Genomic DNA, 23264 nt, shown 5'->3' with positions numbered 1-23264 from the left:
TGTCATGCCTTTGTATTTATTCTTCAGTATTTTGAATCCTTTCAAATGTATAAATGCATTTGAATATATTTTACAGGTAGAATTTAGTCACAATCTCTGTGTCTGGCTTTGAGTCACTTGGATAGTAATTTTTCACATTATTCTGTCCTTTGTCTTTTTTTTTAAACCTTTTTTCTGACGTAACATGGGAGCAGGGGTTGGTGAGTGCTGCTGTACAGTTCTGATGCCTCAACCAGCATGGGGTGTCGTGTTGTCTTGATGGACCAGCCAGTCTTTCCCCAACTGTCAGTTTTATTTTTAAAATTGAAAAGTGATGGAGAAACCTAATTCTGAAGAAGAGTCACATCGGACCTGAAACATTAACTCTGTTTCTCTCTCTGCAGATGCTGCTGGACCTGCTGAGTTTCTCCAGCATTCTCTGTTTTTATTTCAGATCTCTGGTGTCCACAACATTTTGCTTTTATATCAATTTTATACATTCATATTAGAGACAACTATCTTTGTAATAAGCTTACTAAAATTTCTATTCCATTTAAAAAAATTACGTATGGATCTCTATTCTGGGCCACTCTCAACCTTGAAGTCAAGAGGCTTACTAGCAGCAGTGAACACTGCTGGGGAAAGTATGGGTCATGGTCTGTAATGTGTTGCATTTTATAGGGAAGAAAAGTGGAATATATGTGAAGATGCCACTCAGAGGGAAGAACGCTATGCAGGGGATATCTCGAATTGCCGGAGTGGCATGACCTGCCTGTTGGTGTAATGCCATTCCAGTCTGCAGATTTCCCAGGACATACCCAGATGCATACAAGTTCAGAGCAATAGTGTCCTGGATGGCTGTAGCCATGGCGACTGTGGGACAAGATGCCATTTTGGACCAGAGTGCAAAAGTCTGATACCAACAGCCAGGATAGCTGCAGTGTGTTCTATCTCCAGTGCTCCCATCACCTGCAGGTAGCTGATACTTGGGCAGTCTGCTTGATGTTTTTGTTGTCCTTTCATCCCATTGCAGCCCTTTGTTTTGCTCTTCCAGCTTCTTATGGACCAGGAGGAACTCTCTGCTGAATCACTTCCTCTCTGTTCTGTGCAATGTCAGTGCGACATACAGTTTTCTAGTGTATCAGTAAAAGGGTGTATAACTGAGTGAATAGGTGAATGAGTAGGCGTGTAAGCGGGTAAGAATTTTGAGGGGCATGGATAGGGTAAATAGGCAAAGTCTTTTCCCTGGGGTCGGGGAGTCCAGAACTAGAGGGCATAGGTTTAGGGTGAGAGGGAAAGATATAAAAAAGACCTAAGGGGCAACGTTTTCACGCAGAGGGTGATACATGTATGGAATGAGCTGCCAGAGGATGTGGTGGATGCTGGTACAATTGCAGCATTTAAGAGGCATTTGGATGGGTATATGAATAGGAAGGGTTTGGAGGGATATGGGCCGGGTGCTGGCAAGTGGGACTAGACTGGGTTGGGATAACTGGTTGGCATGGACGGGTTGGACCAAAGGATCTGTTCCCATGTTGTAAATCTCTATGACTCTATGAGTGAAGTGAGTCAGTTAACACTTGGACTGGTAGGTAGGTAAGGTGGCAGCTGGATAGGGTGCTAAGTGGGCTAGTAGGTAATTGGGTCAGAGGGTAGTTTGGTTGGGTTGTGGGAGGCCAGGTTGGGTTGTAGGAGGTCAGTTTAGATTGTAGGAAGTCAGGTTGGACTGAGAAAGATCAGGTTGGATTATGGAAGTTCAGGTTGGATTGTATGAGGTTGGGTTGGATTGAGGGAGCTGAAAATGCGTTGCTGGAAAAGCGCAGCAGGTCAGGTAGCATCCAAGGAACAGGAGATTCGACGTTTCTGGCATGAGCCCTTCTTCAGGATTGTGGGAGATCAGGTTGAATTGTGGGAGGTCAGGTTGGGTTGTGGGAGGTCAGGTTGGTTAGTGGGAGGTCGGGTTGGATTGCGGAAGATCAGGTTGGATTGTGGGAGGTAGGGTTGGATTGTGGGAGGTCAGATTGGGTATTGGAAGGTCAGGTCGGATTCTGGGAAGTCGGGTTGGATTGTGGGGAGTCGGGTTGGATTTTGGGAGGTTGGGTTGGGTTGTGAGAGGTCAGGTTGGGTATTGGGAAGTCTGGTTGGATTGTGGGAGGTTGGGTTGGAGTTTGGGAGGTTGGGTGGATTGTGGGAGGTCAGGTTGGGTTTCAGGAGGTCAGATTGGTTTTTGGGAGGTCGGGTTGGTTATTGGGTGGTCAGGTTGGATTAGGAGGTTGGGTTGAATTGTGGGAGGTGGGGTTGGGTTGGGGGAGGTCAGGTTGGGTTTTGGCAAGTCAGGTTGGATTGTGGGAGATAGTTTATTGCTGGAACAGCACAGCAGGTCAGGCAGCATCCAGGGAACAGGAGATTCGACGTTTCGGGCACAGGCCCTTCTTCAGGAATTCCTGAAGAAGGGCCTGTGCCCGAAACGTCGAATCTCCTGTTCCCTGGATGCTGCCTGACCTGCTGTGCTGTTCCAGCAATAAAGTTTCAACTTTGATCTCCAGCATCTGCAGACCTCACTTTCTCCTTGTGGGAGATAGGGTTGGATTGTGGTAAGTCTGGTTGGGTATTGGGAGACCAGGTCGGATTGTGGGAGGTTGGGTTGTGGGAGGTCAGATTGAGTTGTGGGAGATCATGTTGGGCTGTGGGAGGTTGGGTTATGTAGTGGGAGGTCAGGTGGGATTGTAAGAGATCAGGTTTGGTTGTGGGATGTCTGCTTGAATTGTGGGAGGTCATATGGATTGGGGCTGGCTTGAGGTCTCAGGGCATTCTGGGTGGTGGTGGAGAGTCAATTATTGAGGGTGGGGTTTGAGGGGAGAAATTGGAGTATTGCTTACAGTTCTGGTCACCGCATTATAGGAAGGATGTGGAAACTTTGGCAAGGATTCAGAGGAGATTTACGAGGATGTTGCCTGGTATGGAGGGAAGGTCTTAAGAGGAAAGGCTGGGGGACTTGAGGCTGTTTTCGTTAGAGAGAAGAAGGTTAAAATGTGACTTATTTGAGACATATATGATAATCAGAAGGGTGGACAGAGAGAGCCTTTTTCCTCAGATGGTGATGGCTAGCATGAGGGGGCGTAGCTTTAAATTGAGGGGTGATAGATAAAGGGCAGATATCAGAGGTAGTTTCTTTACTCAGAGAGTAGTAGGGGTGTGGTAGTGCATAGTAGTGCCTGCAACAATGGTAGAGTTGCTAACTTTAAGGGCAGTTAAATGGTCATTAGATAGACATATGGACGAAAATGGAATAGTGTAGTTTTGATGGGCTTCAGATTGGTTTCACAAGTCGGCACAACATCAAAGGCTGAAGGGCCTGTACTGCGCTGTAATCTCCTATGGTCTATGTTCTAAATGTAATTGTTTTTGGAATGGGTAGTCTCGCTGGAGGGGAAGTGGTGGGGAGAACTGGGGTGGCCACCCCAAGCCCCATGTCCATGCTCTCAATCATGCACAAATTATGATGGATGAGGTCCCTTCCCAGATGATGTTTTAACCAGTTGGGCAGACTGCCTGTTATTTGTCCCACTTGGAGCTCATTGGATTACAGCATGGCAGAATAGATCCTTAAGTGGTCATTAATTGACCATTCGGGGTCTTGAGTTGAGGTGGGATTGTCACACATTGGCCTTTCCACCTGGAATGTACTTGAATCATTCACAATTACAACCTACCTAATGTATAGGCTACTCACCTCCTTCCTTACCTTTAGCAGGCCCAAGATATTCAGCTCTCAAAATCAGAGATATTTACAGAAGGTGTGGAGGATTAGGCCATTGGAGGTTCATAGATCCTGAGCAATGTCCACAGAGGTCAGTGCATTTGGACTTCTGTGGTGTTCTGATAAGCATCTTGGGCCATATGTCTGAGCTCCAAGGTCTGCAGACAGTAAGATGTGGCCAATAGTTTTAAGTTAACAACCTTGCAGTGAAGAACCTTACCTTAGTTTGACATTTTGGTATTGTTAGATGGCTGTATGCTGCATCTGGGACATTCTGACAATTCTTTTTGGGAGTCCTGGAGAGCGAAATTTGAAAAGGTAATAAATAGAAAAATAAATATTAATGTTGATAGTTCTTGTTTGAAATACAATGCTATTCAATTGGATTAGCTACTGTTACAATGTGGTAAGAAATCCATGTAACAGTTTGCATTTGTCCTACTCCTTCCTCTTTGCTTGCTGTGCTCTGCCTGAAGGCACAGGGCTGTGATTCCCACTGTTCAATAAGGGCTTTAGGACACAGGAGCAACTTTGTGATTATGTCAAGGAGATGGTCCCCACTGGGTATAAGTAGCACAATGTGAGCATCATAGAGTCATACAGCACAGAAGCAGACTCTTTAGCTCAACTCGATCAGGGTTTTGCCCCAACTTGAGAGATGAGATAAGAACAGATTGATTGAAAGTGGTTAGATAGAGAGCAGTACATGTTGAGATAGTTTTTTTAATAAAGTAAAAGTAAGATCAGAATTGGCACACCTCAGATAGCCATGTATGGTAATAATTAGTATTTATGTACAAAAAACTGTTATAGAGAAGTCCAAGCCTGAAGACAGTTCTTAACTTTGCTTTCACCTTGACCAGCCTGTCTTGAACCCAAACAGTCAGATATAGGCATAAAACCACACAACAAAAGATACTCCACAAGTAGGCCAGAAAGGCAGGTCCCAAATCCACTTCAGACAGAACAGAGAACAAACCACAGATCAAATCTGATCCTCAACAACCATCCAAACTAACTAGCACTCCAGGAGAATTCGATTTGGTTGGTCACATGCGTGCTATAGCCTGGAGCTATGGAAAGCAATGGTAGAAACTCTAATTTTATCTTCCAACAAAATGCTGACCAGGGGTCTCTCCCATTCTTGTCACCTACCGTTGGTACATGTGATGGAGCTCCAAGGTTCATACTCAACCTTTGGTCATTACTTCCTGGAGTGGAATTTGAGCATGGAGCTCAGGAGCAGAGATACTACTCTCTGCGCCACAAGACCTCAGATCCTTATTTACAGAATCACTATTTTTGTAATGTATTTTTGAATAATAAAAATAAATTATAGCTGCTTGTGCTCAAATGATTTGAAATGCATGCCCATTGGAATAATTGCATTTAGTAACTTGAAGTGAAAAACTGACTTAAAACCTGAGCAGTACTTACTTGTTCATAAAATACGCAAATAACATCATAATAGTGACTGACAGGGAAACCAGGATGGTGGATGACATGATAGCTGCAATTTCTTGTTTCGCTGAAAAATACAGAATTGTGTAGTGTTGCTTATTATATTCAGAAACAAAAGTAGCAGAAAACATGGCAATAGTGCTGAACGATATACAGTAACTGGTTCTTCAAAATTCAACAGAGAGAGCTCTGATTTTAATATCACATATATTCACGTCCAATATATTACTCCAAGTTGTAAATGTAAAAAGCGCATGTATATTTAATTGATGAGGGTGGGTTTAGAACATAGAACATTACAGCGCAGTTTCGGCCCTCGATGTTGCACCGCCCTGTCATACTAATCTGAAGCCCATCCCACCTACACTATTCCATGTATGTCCATATGCCTGTCCAATGACGACTTAAATGCACTTAAACTTGGCGAATCTACTACCATTGCAGGCAAAGCATTCCATACCCTTACTACTCTCTGAGTAGTGGTTTCTGCCACTTGTTCAGAGGAAAAGCCTTGGAAACCCTGGAGCAACAATGAAATTTCACCCTGCCTTATTCTCAGAGCAAACACGGGAAGGCTTCTCCCTGAAAATTGAGTTAATCACTGAAGCGCATTTCAGAGTGACTTGTGAATGGTTCATAAAGGGAATGATGGGTTTCTTGTTTACTTTAAAGCCTGGCCTTGAGCTGGTGGTGGTGAGCCACCTGAATAGCTTCTCAGAGGGCAGTTACGAATCAACATCAGCATGGCTCTGGACCCATGTGTAGGTCAGATCAGGTGCGGATAACTGGTTTCTTCCCCATACAACAATACAATAATTTCATTATCAATAAACAAACACTTCACTTCAGCTTTATTAATTGATTAAATTTAAATATCCCAGCTGCTGAAGCGGAATTTGGACTGGTGTCCAAGGAATGAGCACAGGTAGTCCAATAACATTCACTTGATGTTATTATTCCCTTCCACGATTCATTATTTAATCAGGGGAAGGTAGTGATGCTGTGCTCACGTCACTAGACCATTAATCCAGAGACCCTGGCTCTAGGACATAGGTTCTGTTCCATACGGTAGACTGAGATTTGAATTCAATTAATAGATCTTGGATGAAAAGTTAGTTTAATTAAACCATTGCTGATCATTTTAAAAATCCATCCAATTGACTAGTGACCTTTAGAGAAGGAAATCTGTCATTCTGATAAGCTAATCAGTTGTACCAAAATTGGCACTTCTAGCACTTCTAAGAAAAAGCATGAAAGCTGGTGTACCAGCTGAAATTTACCAAGGCACCAGAAACAACAATAGGAAAACCAGTACAGGATCAACTTTGTAAAGTCCACCTTACTAACAGATCCATTGTAGGGGAAACACAATTGTGAGAGAGTTACTCTGGAAGTCCTCAACATTAACACTGCACCCCATGAAATCTCATGGCATCAGACCAAACGTAAGCAAGGTAACTTTGTCCTGATTATTACCTATGCCACTCCCCTGATGAATTAATATGCAGCCATGTTGAACATTATTTGGAAGAAGCACTGAGGGTACAAGTGTGCAGATTGTAATCTGGGTGGGGGACATCAATATCCATCATCAAGCATGGCTCAATACTATCACCATTGACCGATCTGATCAAATTCTAAAGGGCATTGCTGCTAGACTGAGTTTGCAGCAAATGTTGAATGAACCAACAAGAGAGACCAACATATTTAATCCTCACCAATCTACCTCTTGTGACTGCATCCTTCCAAGATAGGTTTTTTTCAAAGTAACCATTGGATGGTCAAATTGAGAATACCTTTCATTGTGGAGGAGAAAGTGAGGACTGCAGATGCTGGAGATCAAAGTTGAGAGTGTAGTGCTGGGAAAGCACAGTAGGTCAGGCAACATTCAAGGATTTATGATGAAGGGCTTATGCCTGAAATAGCGATTCTCCTGCTCCTCGGATGCTGCTTGACCTGCTGTGCTTTTCTAGCACCATACTCTCAATACCTTTCATTGTGTTGAGTAGCATTACCACTATCCTCCAAAGGAACAGATTTTGAACAGATCTAGCAACTCAAAGCTGCATATCTATGGGCCAACAGCAGTAGCAGATTTAAATTCAACTACAACCTGTAACTTCAAGGCCCAGTACATTCCCAACATTTTATTATTTCCATCAAGATAGAGGATTAACTTCGAAGAGCAGAGGATATGCCACAAGCAGCTCCAAGCATCATATATAATGAGATGATGAAGCTACTACACCGGGTTACTTGCAAACCAAACGTCAGAAAGAGCTTGTGATGAGTAAAGTTAAGTGAACCCATTACCAAAAGATAAGATCAAGGCTCTGCAGTCATGGCACATTCAATTGTGAATGGTGGTGGGCATTTGTGAATCCAAAGCCCTCATATTTAATAATGGAGGATACTGGCACATCAATGCAAAAGAGAATACAGAAGCATTTGCATCGATCTTCATCCTCTTGTGCTGAACGGTTGGATGAGGGGGAATGAAACTGACTACTCTTGACATCAAGGCTGCCTTTGCATCTGGCATCAAGGAGCCTTGGAGTCAATGGGAGACAGTGGAAAAATCTCTGCTTGTTGGAGTCATACTTGGCACAAAGGAAGATGGTTGTGGTTTTTAGAGGCCAGTCATCTCCAACAATGCAAACTTGAGAAGGGAGCTCAGGGTGAATGAACCATTAACTGAAAGTGACCATAAAATGATAGAATTCATCCTGCAGTTTGAGGGAAAAACTGGAATCAGATGTAACAGTCTTACAAAGATAACTATAAAGACATAAGGGAGGAGCTGGCCAGAGTGGATTGGAAGGGGAGCCTGGCAGGGAAGATAGTGGAGCAGCAATAGCAGGCATTTCTGGGTGAATTTCAGGAGACACAGCAGAAATTCATCCCAAAGAAAATGAAACATAGTAAGGGGAGGATGAGGCAGCCATGGCTGACAAGGCAAGTCAATGTAAAAGCTAAAGAAAAGCATCCAATGTGGTGTAGATTCATGTGAAGCCAGAGAACTGGGAAGAATGTAAAAACCAGCAGAGGAGGAAAGCATAAGAATAAGGATGCAAACATGATTGACAGTAAGCTAGCTAGTAATATGAAAGAAGATTGCAAGTACCTTTTTAGATATCTAAAAGGTAAGAGGGAGGCAAGACTGGACATTGAGAGAGCAGTAAATCGGGAACAAAGAACAAGTAATAACAGATGAACTGAATATGTAATGTGCATCATTTTTCACAGTGGAAGACACTAGAAACATATCAGAACCTGAAGAGAATCAGGAGCAGATGTGAGTGAAGTTGGAAAATCTGAAGGTGGACAAATCACCCAGACCAAATGGACTACACCACAGGGTTCCGAGGCAGCTAAGGAGAATGTGGAGGCATTTGTGGTAATCTTTCAGGAATCACTGGAGTCAGGGAGGTGGACAGGAAAATGGCTAATGTAATATCCCTGTTTAAGAAGGGAGGGAGGTGGAAGACAGGAAGTTATAGGCTGGCTTGACTGGCTTCAGTCTTCAGTAAGATTTTAAAGTTCACAAGATGCAGCACAGGAGGCTGCTAATAAAATAAGAGTCCATGGTGTAAGGGGCAAGGAAAGAGGATTGGCTGACTGGTGAGAGGTAGAGAGTGGGGATAAAGGGGTCTTTTTCATGATGGCAGCTGGTGACTAATGGAGCTCTGCAGGGGTCCATATTGGGATCACAGTAGATCATGTTATTTGTTCACAAAACTGGGCAAAGGAACTGAGGGCATTATTGCTAAGTCTGCAGATGACTCAAAAATAAATGAAGGGGCAGGCAGTGCTGAGGAAGCAGGGAGGCAGCAAAAGGACTCGGACATACTAGGCAAGTGGGCAAAGGATTAATAGATGGGATACAATGTGGGAAAGTGTAAGGTTATGCACTTTAGTAGGAAAAATAGAAGTGTGATCTATTTTCTAACTGCAGAAAGATTTCATAAAAGTAAAGCACAAAGAGACTTAGGAGTCTTAGTTCAGGAATCTCAGGATAAGGTTAACGTGCAGGTTCAACTGCAGGTGCAGTTAGGAAGGCAAATGCAATGTTAGTATTCATGTCAACAGGGCTAAAGCATAAGAGCACAGATGTACTGCTGAGGCTGTATCAGGCTCTGGTCAGACTACATTTTGAATATTGTGTGCATTTTTGGGCCCTCTATTTAAGGAAGGATGCGTTGGTGTTAGATGTGGTCTAGAGGAGGTTTACAAGAATGACCCCAGCAATGTTGGAGTTTTGAAGAATGAGGGTTGATCTGATTGCAACTTACAGAATATTGAGAGACCTGGAAAGGGAGGGCATGAAGAAGATGAGAGATTAGAACCTGAGGACACAGTCTCAGAGTGAAGGGATTATCCTTTAGAACTGAGACTAGGAGGATGGTTAACCTTTGGAACCCATTGCCACAGAGAGCTGTAGAGGCCAAGTTACTGAGTGTATTTAATACAAAGATAGATAGGTTCTTGATTGGTAAGGCAATCAAGGAATATTGGGAAAAGGCAGGAGAATGGGGTTGAGAAACACATCAGACATGATGAAATGAGCAGACATGGTGGGCCAAACAGCCTAATTCTTTTCTTATATCTTATGGTGTTAGAAACCCAGTTCCTGGACAGCTCTGCAGGAATTCCTCAGAGCAGTCTCCTAGGCCCAACCACGTTCAGCTGCTTCACCAATGACCTTCCCTCCATCATAAAGTCAGAAGTGGGATGTTCGTCAATGAATGCAGAATGATCAGCGCCATTCACAACTCCTCAGATAATGAAGCAGTCCACATCCAAACACAGCAAGACCTGGACAATATCCAGCTTTGAAATTTGTGCTGACAAGTAGGAAATGGTATTCAAGCCATGAGGTTTCAGTGATGGTAATACCATTGAATATCAAGGGGCAATGTTTAGATTCTTTCTAGTTGAATATGGTTTTTGTCTAGCACTAGTGTGACACTAAGTTACTTACCACTTGCCAGCCTAAACCTAGATATTGTCCAGATGTTGTGGCATACAGAAATGGACTGCTTCAGTATCTGATGATTCGCAAAGGGTGCTGAATGTTGTACAATCATTGGCAATTATTCCCGCTTCTGACATTATGATGGAGAAAATATCTATATTAGAAGTATATCGCTGTTCCTTCAGTGTCCTGGAACTCCATCCCAGATAGCTACCTAAACAAACAGCCTGCTGTGGTTAAAGAAGGTAGCTCACTACCACCTTCTCAAGGGCAACTACGGATGTACAATATATGCTTACCCAGCCAGTGGTGCCCACATCCCATGAATAAATTAAAACAAATGATGTATTTCAGGATTATGCTGATGTCCCCACATATCACAGATGTCAGTCTTCAGCCAATTTGCTTCACTCCACGTGATATCATGAAAGGACTGAAGATACTGGATTCAGCAAAGGCTAGGGATGCTGACAATGTTCCTGCCATGTTACTGAAAACCTACTGGTCTGGTCAATTGCTGTCCTATTAGTGTCATCTCAATCGTCAGCAAAGTGATGGAAGGTGTCATCAATAGTACAAACAAGCAGCATCGTTTAAGCAATGCTCAGTGATGCCCAGTTTAGTTCCACCAGGGCCACTCAGCTCATAACCTTTGTCCAAATGTAGACAAAAGATTTGAACTCGTGAGGTGAGATTGACAGCACTTGACATCAAGGCTGTTTTTGGCTGTTTGTGGTATCAAGGAGTCTTAGCAAAACTATAGTCAATAGAAATTAGGTTCGACTCCAGTTAACATTTGTTCACTTACCCCTCACCCCTCAGTACAAAAATCTGACATCCTGTTGCACTTTCTCCCACATCATGTTTGCAGAGCTAGCAATTTTCCTGACTCTAGCATTCCCAACATGGAATGAGAATTCAGCAATAGTTTTAATTTGTTTATAAATGATTGAACAACATTGCATTAAACTGAACAAAAAGCGTAAATAGCATATTTCCGTAGCACTCATAACTTACCAAAGGCTAGTGTTTTGAAAGAGATAGCTGTACCATTTGTACTTCCCTTTGTTGTTGAAGCCATGACAATTACTCGGTACAAAGTATTGCTTTTTAAGTTAACCAATGTGTGTTGTCGACTTGCTGAGTCCACTGTTACATCTGTGAAAGGATCAGAAACAAGAGTGCCAACACTGGTCTAAACCAAAAATACAGCAAAATTCACATATTAATCCACCTTTTCTGTGAACAATGCTTCTTTTCGATAATATGCTTCCCTTAACAGCCTTATTCTATGGATATTAGGGGTCATTTAGCTCAATTGGCTGGATGGCTGGTTTGTGATAAACAGTAATTCCAACAATGAGGATTCACTTCCTGCACTGGCTGGGATTACTATGAAGGATTCTCCTTCTCCAGGTGTGGTGGGCTAAAGCACGACCAGTCATTTCTCTCTGATGGAAGATTGCCCCTGTGACTTGGTAAAACAATGGTGACTCTACCTTTATTCTTTATACACCACTTCTAACTTTGCTGCACCCACTCATAGAAATAGCCTACAGTGAGAAATAAGAGCTAATGTCCATTAATCAGGATGGTCTTTGAAGGGGCTTGTTAAGATAAAGACTGAGAGGTTGGTTCCATTGGCTGGGGAATCTAAAACATCAGGGTAATGGTCTCAGGATGAAAAATTAGTTATTTAAGGTGGATGGACATTTGAATAGAAAGGCTTTAGAGGGATAATGGCCAAATGTTGGCAAACAGGACTAGATTGATTTCGGATTTCCGGTCGGCATGGACTGGTTGGTCCAAAGGGTTCATTTCCATGCTGCACAGCCCTATGACTCTATGACTGAAATGAGGAGCAATTTCTTCACTCAAAGCATTTTAGATCTTTGGAATTTGTTACCCTAAAGGATTGTGGATGCCCCATTGTTCATATATTATTCATTGCCATTGCTCACATATTTAAGACTGAGACAGACATATCTCAAGGAATGAAGGGATATAGGAGCAGGCGGGAAAGTGGAGTTACCACCAATGATCAGCCATGATGACAGTGAATGGTGTAACAGGCTCAGTGATATTGTCTGCTTGTACTCCCATTTCTTAGGTTTTATACATTCCTGTACAGAAACATGGGAAAGCATACAGCCAGAAAAGAGATTAGAAATGCTGAAGAATAATTCAAGATCACCTTATTTAAGTCCAGTGAAATTACCATTGTTTTGGGGAGTCATGGGGTGTTCTTCACTTTGCATTACATTTATAGGGAAAGTACTGACTGCAAAGAGTTACAGTAACTCTACATTTTCCAGATCTGAATTCAAGCTTCTTATTGAGTTTTCCAAGCCTCATCTCATCACATTTACTCTATTCATCTTGGAATATATTGAAGGCCTAAAAGAGATGGTCATGTAGTTCATGTCACAGTACAAGTTGATGGTCTATTGCGTTTGATCTAGTATAGGTCAGTGCATTGCAGTTCTAATCAACTTTCACAAGACTGTTTACTGCTTACTGACACCACTGAACCAGGATAGATGCGCATACCTAACATTCCTCTAATGTGTTTAAGAACCAAGAATATAGTCGCATATTTCAGTGAAGTTTCAAGTATTTGTATAAACTGATCTCAGCTGGTCATAGAGTCATAGAGATGTAAAGCACAGAAACAGACCCTTCTGTCCAACTCGTCCATGCCAACCAGATAGCTCAACCAAATCTATTCCCACTTGCCAGCACCCAGCCCATATCCCTCCAAACCCTTCCTATCCATATACCCATCCAGTTGTTTTTTAAATATTGCAATTGTACCAGCCTCTACCACTTCCTCTGGCAGCTCATTCCATACACATACCACCCGCTGCGTGAAAGAGTTGCCCCTTAGGTCTCTTTTATAACTTTTCCCTCTCACCCTAAATCTATGCCCTCTAGTTCTGGACTCCCGACACCAGGAGCTATGAACCTGTACTCCAAGGTCTCTTTGTTCAACAACATTCCCTAGGACCTTACCATTAAATGTATAAGTCCTACTAAGATTTGCTTTCCCAAAATGCAGCACCTTGCATTTATATAAATTAAACTCTATCTGCCATTCCTCAGCCCATTGGCCCAAGATGCCATTGTAATCTGAGGCAACCTTCTTTGCTGTCCACTATATTTCCAATTTTAGCGTCATCTGCTAACTTACCAACTATACCTTTTATGCTCACATCCAAAGCATTTATATAAATGATGAAAAGTATTGGACCCAGCACTAATCCTTGTGACACTCCATTGGTCACAGGACTCCAGTCTGAAAAACACCCTCCACCACCACCCTCTGTCTTCTACCTTTGAGCCAGTTCTGTATCCAAATGCCTAGTTCTCCCTGTCTTCCATGAGATCTAACCTTGCTAATCAATCTCCCATGGGGAACCTTGTCGAACGCCTTACTGAAGTTCATATAGATCATGTCCACTGCTCTGCCCTCATCAATCCTCTTTGTTACTTCCTCAAAAAACTCAATCAAGTTTGTGAGACATGATTTCCCATGCGCAAAGCCATGTTGACTATCCCTAATCAGTCCTTGCCTTTCTAAATACATGTACATCCTGTTCCTCAGGATTCCCTCCAACAACTTGCCCTCCACCGACATCAGGCTCACTCGTCCATAGTTCCCTGGCTTGTCTTTACCGCCCTTCTTAAAGTGTGGCACCATGTTAGCCAATCTCCAGTCTTCCGACACCTCACGTGTGACTATTGATGATACAAATATCTCAGCTAGAGGCCCAGCAATCACTTCCCTAGCTTCCCACAGAGTTCTAGGATACACCTGATCAGTCCTGGGGATTTATCCACTTTTATGTGTTCAAGACATCCAGCACTGACTCCTCTGTAATACGGTCATTTTTCAAAATGTCACCATCTATTTCCCTACAGTCTATATCTTCCATATCCTTTTCAACAGTAAACACTGATGCAAAATACTCGTCTAGTATCTCCCCCATCTCCTGCAGCTCCAAACAAAGGCCACCTTGCTGATCTTTGAGAGGCTCTATTCTCTCCCTAGTTACTCTTTTGTTCTTAACATATTTGTAAAAACCCTTTGGATTCTCCTTAATTCTATTTGCCAAAGCTATCTCATATCCTCTTTTTGCCCTCCTGATTTCCCTCTTAAGTATACTCCTGGTAACAACTAAGGACGAGGGAAAGAAATGTTATGGATCCTGTGCACCACTGGTATCCAGGGCTCCTGCTAAAATATATGTGTGTTTATTCTAAACCATTTTATAAATCATTGGTTATCCAGATACTGGATACTGTGGAAAATATTATTGAGCATAGCTGTGAAGACCTTAGAGGGAATTCAAAAGGGATTTTCTCACACAGCACCAGGAATGAAAAGCTTCAGTTACATTGGGAGTCTAGTGAAGGTGGGATTATTCTCTATAGCATCAAAACCTACAAGCAGTTTGATAGAGATGGCTTGATGAATTTTGTTAAAGTAAACAGAAACTGTTTCCAGTTGCAGAAGAGTCAGTTGCTGGACAGGTTTAGGATAAATAGCAAATTCAAGCAAAAAGGTATTTTGCAGGTAATTATTATATTCAAGTGGACGGCACGGTGGCACAGTGGTTAGCACTGCTGCCTCACAGCGCCAGAGACCCGGGTTCAATTCCCGACTCAGGCGACTGACTGTGTGGAGTTTGCACATTCTCCCTGTGTCTGCGTGGGTTTCCTCCGGGTGCTCCGGTTTCCTCCCACAGTCACAAAGATGTGCGGGTCAGGTGAATTGGCCATGCTAAATTGCCCATAGTGTTAAGTTAAAGGGGTAAATGTAGGGGTATGGGTGGGTTGCGCTTTGGCGGGTCGGTGTGGACTTGTTGGGCCGAAGGGCCTGTTTCCACACTGTAGGTAATCTAATCTAATCTAATCTAATCTAAAAAAAAAACAAAAACTGCTGGCAATACACAGCAGGGAAAACTGCACCTGTGGAGAGAGAAATGGTCAGATGTAGGGCTAAAAAAACCCCAAAGAATTGAAGATGCTGGAAATCTTAAACCAAAGCAAAAATTGTTGGAAAATCTCAGTAGGTCTAGCAGCATCGGTGGACAGAAATAAATATTAACATTTTGCGTCCAGTGACCCTTCTTCAGAACTGATGATAGCTAGGGAAGGGCTGGTTTTTATACTGAAGATAGGATGTGGAGGGGTGTGTGGAGCAAACAGTAGGTAGACATAGAGCCCACCTTGTTCCTTGGCCAACATCTTTGTCTCAGACTTGCTGCAGTGCTCCAATGAAGCTCAGCTATTAATTGTTTCCATTAGCAGCTTTTCATTCCCTCAGACTGAACTTGAACCACTCCTTTGTCTGTCCAACTGTTTTTTCTCTCTTTGAGCTCTATCTCCACCTATTGTTTACTCTCCCCCTTCTCCCTACCCCACCTTCTGTGTAAAAAAATCCTTTTCCTAGCTACCGTCAGTTCTGAGAAGGGTCACTGGACCTGAAACATTAACTGAGAGGTCAGGATGTTTGCTAATCATTGCATAATATTCAACAACATTTATGATCTCAATTCCTGGCCAAAGGTAAACTCAGGATTTTGATAGTGGGGGATTCAGTGATCGTAATGCTATTGAATGTCAAGGGGAGATGGTTAGATGCTCTCTTGTTGGAGATAGTCAACATCTGGTAGTTGAGGAATGCTAATTTTATTTGACACTATCCGCCTGAGCCTGAACGTTGTCCAGGTCTTTCTGCATATTACCATGGATTACTTCAGTAGCTGAGGAGTTATGAATGGTGCTGAACTATGTGCAATCATCAATGAACAATCCTACCTCTGACTTTGTGATAGATAGAAGGTCATTGTTGAAGTAGCAAAAGGTGGTCAGTGGTAGGACACTACCTTGAGAAATCCTTGCATCAATGTCTTGTCCAATGTACTGACCTTCAGAAACCAGGTATGAATTCCTCTCTGATTCCTATTTACATCAATTAAATCCATGATGACTGGTGTATTGTGACTGTGGTTTGAACTTTGTATCTTATATACCTAAGATATCTACCACAGGATAATGATTGCAGGTACAGGAAATAACTGTCAAATATATTTTGTTTGGCGACTTGGACACATATCACCATCCCTACATCATTACTGGATCAAGATACTGCAACTTCCTACATAACATTAGTACTGGTCAGCAAAACTTGCCTATATTTAGTGCAGCTTTCAACTTATTCCAGCCTGGTGAGATGGATCTATGCCTCTTCCTCTCTGCGTTGTGGTATGAAGTTGAAGGCATGTACTGTACCTTTAAGAGAGAGTGAATGCTGTTCTGAACTGAGAACTTACAAGCACCTGTGGTATGACTAGATGGCAGTGTCAGGGTGTACTGGAAAATTGAAAAAAACATAACATTTGGCTGTGAAATGGAGACCTGAGTTGGTTGCTGTTTTGACAACAATTCAAATTTAACCAACCAGTTTAAATTATGCCACAGGATATTAAGACCCAATTGAGTTTGAATTTATTGTTTTGCTAACATTGGAACAATGAGATGATCTGATGTTGGGGGTATAAAAATGCAGGCATTTTGAAAATCAGACAGAGTAACTGCCATCGAGAGAAATCCAAGAAATTAAGAAACACTCTCTATCAAAGGCACCTTTTCATATGAAACATTTTCACAATAAAAAGAAAGAAGATGACCCAGGGAGATCTTCAACCGAAGAAGACAGACACCGAAGATGGCAGCGGCTGTGTGGTTTTGAAATTAAGTTGATGTAAATTTAATAAGCGTCTTATTGGAACAGCATGTTGTTATAGAGCTGGAACCAGATAATAAGCAATTAAGAGAAAGGGGGCTTAAAGTTGTGAATAATTGTTTAATGTTCACTTTTAGACTTAAAAAAAATTGATGTTATTTTCCCTGTGACCATTGGAGTGCCACAAGGATCGGTGCTGGGCCCTCTACTTTTTGTAATTTACATAAATGATTTGGATGCGAGCATAAGAGGTACAGTTAGTAAGTTTGCAGATGACACCAAAATTGGAGGTGTAGTGGACAGCGAAGAGGGTTACCTCAGATTACAACAGGATCTGGACCAGATGGGCCAATGGGCTAAGAAGTGGCAGATGGAGTTTAATTCAGATAAATGTGAGGTGCTACATTTTGGGAAAGCAAATCTTAGCAGGACTTATACACTTAATGGTAAGGTCCTAGGGAATGTTGCTGAACAAACAGACCTTGGAGTGCAGGTTTATAGCTCCTTGAAAGTGGAGTCACAGGTAGATAGGATAGTGAAGAAGGCATTTGGTATGCTTTCCTTTATTGGTCAGAGTATTGAGTACAGGAGTTGGGAGGTCATGTTGCGGCTGTACAAGACATTGGTTAGGCCAGTGTTGGAATATTGCGTGCAATTCTGGTCTCCTTCCTATCAGAAAGATGTTGTGAAACTTGAAAGGGTTCAGAAAAGATTTACAAGGATGTTGCCAGGGTTTGAGGATCTGAGCTACAGGGAGAGGCTGAACAAGCTGGGGCTGTTTTCCTTGGAGTGTTGGAGGCTGAGGGGAGACCTTATAGAGGTTTACAAAATTATGAGGGGCATGGATAGGATAAATAGACAAAGTCTTTTCCCTGGGGTCGGGGAGTCCAGAACTAGAGGGCAAAGGTTTAGGATGAGAGGGGAAAGATATAAAAGAGACCTAAGGGGCAACTTTTTCACGCAGAGGGTGGTATGTGTATGGAATGAGCTGCCAGAGGAAGTGGTGGAGGCTGGTACAATTGCAACATTTAAGAGGAATGTGGATGGGTATATGAATAGGAAGGGTTTGGAGGGATATGGGCCGGGTGCTGGCAGGTGGGACTAGTTTGGGTTGGGATATCTGGTCGGCATGGACGAGTTGGGCCGAAGGGTCTGTTTCCATGCTGTACATCTCTATACTCTATGACTCTAATGGATTTTGAGGGAGTTCTTTGTCACTCATATTTTAACAGATTACAAGACGAGGTGAGCTTTTCCGGGTGTTTGGTTTATTTAACAAAGGGGTTCATCGCTGTGCCTAAATTTAGATATTATCATTACCACATATGTAAATCTGACCATTTTAATCTTGACTTAGGCATAATTATATAAATGAAAATCTCTGGCACTATCATTGAATGGGTGTTTTATTTCAATAACAGTAAGAAAGGTAAAGTTATTTTCAGCTCACATGATTCATTTTCACCAGCGTTCTTGCAAAAGATGGTGTAATTTGTGATGAATCCACGCCTTTCATTTACCGGAATTTCATCCCATTCCAACTGAGCTGTTGTTTTTCCTGTTTTCTTCAGACGAACAAAGGGACCAAATGCTGGAGCTGTAAAAGGATGCAGATTGGGAAGAAGCTCACTGCACCAAACTATCATACGCTTCGTAATCCTTGTGCATTCCAATCACCTGAGATGGTGGTTATAAGATATTACATAGTTGTTGTGACTGTGATAATCACAATATCTCCTGTGGTTTCTGAGAATAGAAAGGTGTGAAATGATTGTACTGACACAACTATGGTGTTCCACAGCCATGATTCATATTATGCTCATAGTTGATTCTTCCAATAACAGCTAATCCAATACTTAATATTTGAAGCCCAGCTTCAAACACAGGGGAGGTGATTGCCTAGTGGTATTATCACTGGGCTATTAATCCAGAGACCCAAGTAATATTCTGGGAACCTGGGTTCAAATCCTGCCATAGCAGATGGTGGAATTTGAATTCAATAAAATCTAGAATTAAGAAACTGATGATGACTATGAATCTGTACCTGGTTTGCTAATGTACTTGCTTTAGGAAGAGAAACTACTGGACTACATGTGACTTCAGCCCCACAGCAATGTGGTTGTCCTTAACTGCTTCTGGACAATTAGGGAAGGGCCTAGCCAGTGATGCCCTCTTCCTCTGAATGAATGAAAAAAACCTTGTGTAGAAGTGTTTGAAAACAAGTCAACTAGAATCTGATATTAGTCCTGGTATTAATACAATTCAATAACTTTGAAATTTGATTTAAGCATGCAAGTTTTAAGAGTGACATTTTTGGAATCCACTTACAGTCTTGTTTTAGATATGCCTTTGTTGAAAGTGGTGATCCAGGACCATCATTGTACAAAGGGTAAACTGATATCTTATGGCGCTTAAATGGCAGTACGTTCTCTGTGGGAAAAAGATATATTGAGCTAAAGACAATGTTTCAGGGGGTGTATCACTTTTTATTAGGTCATATAAGATGTAAAGACAAAATACTACAGATGCTGGAAATCTGAAACAAGCATAGAATGCTGGAGAAACTCAGCAGGTTTGGTAGCATCTGTAGAGAGAGAAATGAGTTAACGTTTCGAGTCCAGCATGACTGGGCTCAAAATGTGAATTCTATTTCTCTCTCTGCAGATGCTGCCAAACCTGCTGAGTTTCTCCAGTATTCATTGTGTTTGATAAGATTGTATACAACTAAAAAGCTTATGGTAGTATTTCCAAAAGGGTTATTCTAATTTCCCAGGATAAAATCAGGGAACATTTGTTGAAACCCTGGAGAAATAGAACAAACCTGCTGTTTAAATAGCTGCACCAATGCTCCTGCCTCTTTTCAAAAATGGATGAGTTCTGAATCTAAAGTCTAGAATTCATCTCAAATATTTTAATTAGACTGATGATGGTAATCATTCGAGAGTGAATGAATCTATTATTTTCTTTCTTAGTATTTAAAGTGATTGGAAAATCTGCTCCTGAATTCAAGTCTCACTGCGACATTTGTTCACTTAATCTAGACTGGTCTGTAGACCTAGGTTGATCATGAAATGCTCTACTGAAGTAAAACTACATTGTTATAGGTGCGGTTCTCTGGAGGTTCTCTCACCCTCACACTCCCTCTGCTCCAATCCCAACCTCACCATCAAACCAGCAGATAAAAGGGCTGCAGTGGTAGTCTGGTGCACTGACCTCTACACCGCAGAAGCCAGACGCCAACTCAAAGACAACTCCTCCTACTGTCCTCTTGACCATGACCCCAACCCCCCATAACCAAGCCATCATCGCCCAGACCATACACAACCTCATCACCTCAGGAGATCTCCCACCCCCAGGTTCCAACCTCATAGAACGGGAACCCCGCACCGCCCCATTCTACCTTCTTCCCAAGATTCACAAGCCTGACCAACCTGGCCGACCCATTGTCTCAGCCTGCTCCTACCCCACAGAACTCATCTCCACCTTCCTCGATACTGTCCTATTCCACCTAGTCCAGGAACTCCCCACATACATTTGAGACACCAACCACGTCCTCCACCTCCTACATTGATGACTGCATTGGTGCCACCTTGTGCTCCCGCGAGGAGGTTGAGCAGTTCATCAACTTCACCAACACATTCCACCCTGACCTTAAACCTGGACCTCTCCATCTCCGTCAATGATGACCGACTTGACACTGACATTTTTTACAAACCCTCCAACTCCCACAGCTACCTGGATTACACCTCTTCCCACCCTACCCCCTGCAAAAATGCTATCCCGTATTCCCAATTCCTCTGACTCCGCCATATCTACTCCCAGGAGGACCAGTTCCACCACACAACACACCAGATGGCCTCCTTCTTTAGAAACCGCAATTTCCCTTCCCACGTGGTTAAAGATGCCCTCCAACGCATCTCATGCACATCCCGCACCTCTGCCCTCAAACCCCACCCCTCCAACCGTAACAAGGACAGAACCCCCCCCCCCCGGTTCTCACCTTCCACCCTACCAACCTTCGCATAAACCGCACCATCCGTCGACATTTCCGCCACCTCTAAACGGACCCCATCAACAGGAATATATTTCCCTCCCCACCCCTATCCGCTTTCTGCAAAGACCGTTCCCTCCGTGACTACCTGGTCAGGTCCACGCCCCCTCCAACACCCACCCTCCCCTCCTGGCACCTTCCCCTGCCACCGCAGGAATTGCAAAACCTGTGCCCACACCTCCCCCCTCACCTCCATCCAAGGTCCCAAAGGAGCCTTCCACATTTATCAAAGTTTCACCTACACATCCACCAATATCATTTATTGTATCCATTGCTCCCAATGCGGTCTCCTCTACATTGGGGAGACTGGACACCTCCTACCAGAGCACTTTAGGGAACATCGCTGGGACACCCGCACCAATCAACTCCACCACCTCGTGGCCCAACATTTCTACTCCCCTCCCACTCTGCCGAGGACATGCAGGTCCTGGGCATCCTCCACCGCCGCTCCCTCACCACCCGATGCCTGGAGGAAGAGCGCCTCAACTTTCGCCTCGGAACACTTCAACCCTAGTGCATCAATGTGGACTTCACCAGTTTCCTCATTTTCCCTCCTCCCACCTTACCTCAGTTCCAACCTTCCAGCTCAGCACAATCCTCATGACCTGTCCTACCTGCCAATCTTACTTCCGATCTATCCGCTCCACCCTCCTCTCTGACCTATCACCTTCATCCCCACCTCCACCCACCTATTGTACTCTTGGTTACCTTCTCCCTAGCCCCATCCCCCCTCCTATTTATCTCTCCAACCCGGAGGCTCCTGGCCTTCATTCCTAATGAAGGGCTTTTACCTGAAACGTTGATTTTTCTGTTCCTCGGATGTTGCCTGACCTGCTGTGCTTTTCCAGTACCACTCTAATCTAGTCTCTGGACATCCTATCTGGCTGAGCTCAAGCATGTTAATAATGTGAAGGTTAGTTGCTGTGCTCGTTTACGTAAACACTTACAGTATCACATTTCTTGTTCAGTGAGTTTCTTTCTAGCAATTCTAATCCATAAGATTAATCCTAGCATTCTTTTTGTAAGGCATAACATGTAGACTGATGAAATATTTGAAAACCACACTGTTTATTACTATTGTAGTTGATCTGTGAAGGTTTAAGTAAACATTGATAATCACCAGATTTCAGTGATTCTATGTTGTACTGTTGTTTTGTCAAGTATATTTTCTCTAGGTCATTTTACATCCACTCAAGCATGGGAAGACATTTTATTATTGCGCTTTTATGATCAGAATGTGTCATATGGCATATTTTCTATAATTTGGCTGATTCAAAGCATGGCACCACGGCACATCTATTTTCTGTCTGATATTGATATTGGTAGTTGAGGGGTAATTTAAAGGATCAGAAAGAATCAAAGTACAGTGCTACACTGGCAGAGGTTTCTGAAGTCTGCCTTGGTCTTCTTTCTTAGACCACTGAGCCTCCCCAATATTGACCCTGAGCCCAGAAAGTCAGCTTTGTTTCAGGGACATACCTTGCAGTAAATAAAGCTCCTGCCCTGTGGCACTGAAAAGCAATTCTTTCTATAGGATTTGGAGTTTCAAGTTAAATTTTTCAATTGCTTCATTATTGGCATTAAATTCTTAAAAATAAATGTATTAATCCCAGATTTAGATGACCCTCAAGTAATCAAAACCTTTAGGCAACACTAATGACTCATGAAACAATAATATTTTTTCTCTATGTTACATTGACCACTTACCTTTCACAAATGCCTTGTTTGTGGTGTTCGGTTTATATATCCAGTCTACTAGTCCACTGCACTCATTACTATCTGAATCTGCCACACACCATTCAACTATGTACGTATTTACAGTGGAGCTAGGAGCTTTCCATTCTACCATTAGTTGGTCATTATGTGGGGCAGCACTGATATATTGCACAGCTGGGAGTTCTATAAGCGAAAAACAAACAAAATAAAACTCACCATTAAAGAATTTGATTTGATACGAATCAAACTGACATCTGAAAATCAAAACAATTGCTTCTTCATCAATTCTGGATTTATTCAGTATCCAATATTTCATTAAAATCAGTCGTCTCTCTCCTGCTATAATTTTGACCAGAGTGAGTAGGGTATGCAGAAACTCAGTGGGAATCTATTTGTGGAAACATAGAAGATAGGAGCAAGAGTAGGCCATTCGGCCCTTCAAGCTTGCACCACCATTCAGTACGATTATGGCTGATCATATAATTTTAGTATCCCATTCCCAATTTCTCTCTAAACCTGTTGATTCCTTTAGCCACAAGGGTCACGCCCAGCTCCCATTTGAATATATGAT

At 42.7% G+C, this 23264-nt stretch overlaps 1 protein-coding gene across 3 annotated transcripts in view; it reads right to left on the bottom strand.

The window, feature by feature from the left end:
• The window catches only part of LOC122549302 (interleukin-6 receptor subunit beta-like), a 144698-nt gene that overhangs the window by 729 nt on the left and 120705 nt on the right, over positions 1 to 23264 (bottom strand). For all 3 annotated transcript variants that reach the window (XM_087989035.1, XM_043688881.2, XM_087989038.1), the window contains 6 exons: positions 22685 to 22876; positions 19255 to 19356; positions 18377 to 18523; positions 11193 to 11333; positions 5177 to 5267; positions 3960 to 4035 (listed from right to left, as the gene is read on the bottom strand). In XM_087989035.1, coding sequence (XP_087845161.1) covers positions 3960 to 4035; positions 5177 to 5267; positions 11193 to 11333; positions 18377 to 18523; positions 19255 to 19356; positions 22685 to 22876 — 749 coding nt within the window. The remainder of the gene's footprint in view (positions 1 to 3959; positions 4036 to 5176; positions 5268 to 11192; positions 11334 to 18376; positions 18524 to 19254; positions 19357 to 22684; positions 22877 to 23264) is intronic.

The sequence above is a fragment of the Chiloscyllium plagiosum genome, unplaced genomic scaffold (assembly GCF_037043375.1).
Source record: "Chiloscyllium plagiosum isolate Xiang-an unplaced genomic scaffold, Cpla_swu_hap1 HiC_scaffold_1, whole genome shotgun sequence".
Classification (NCBI taxonomy): Eukaryota; Metazoa; Chordata; class Chondrichthyes; order Orectolobiformes; family Hemiscylliidae; genus Chiloscyllium; species Chiloscyllium plagiosum.
The sequence above is the reverse complement of the archived record's forward strand: the minus strand, read 5'-3'. Positions and strand labels throughout refer to the sequence as shown.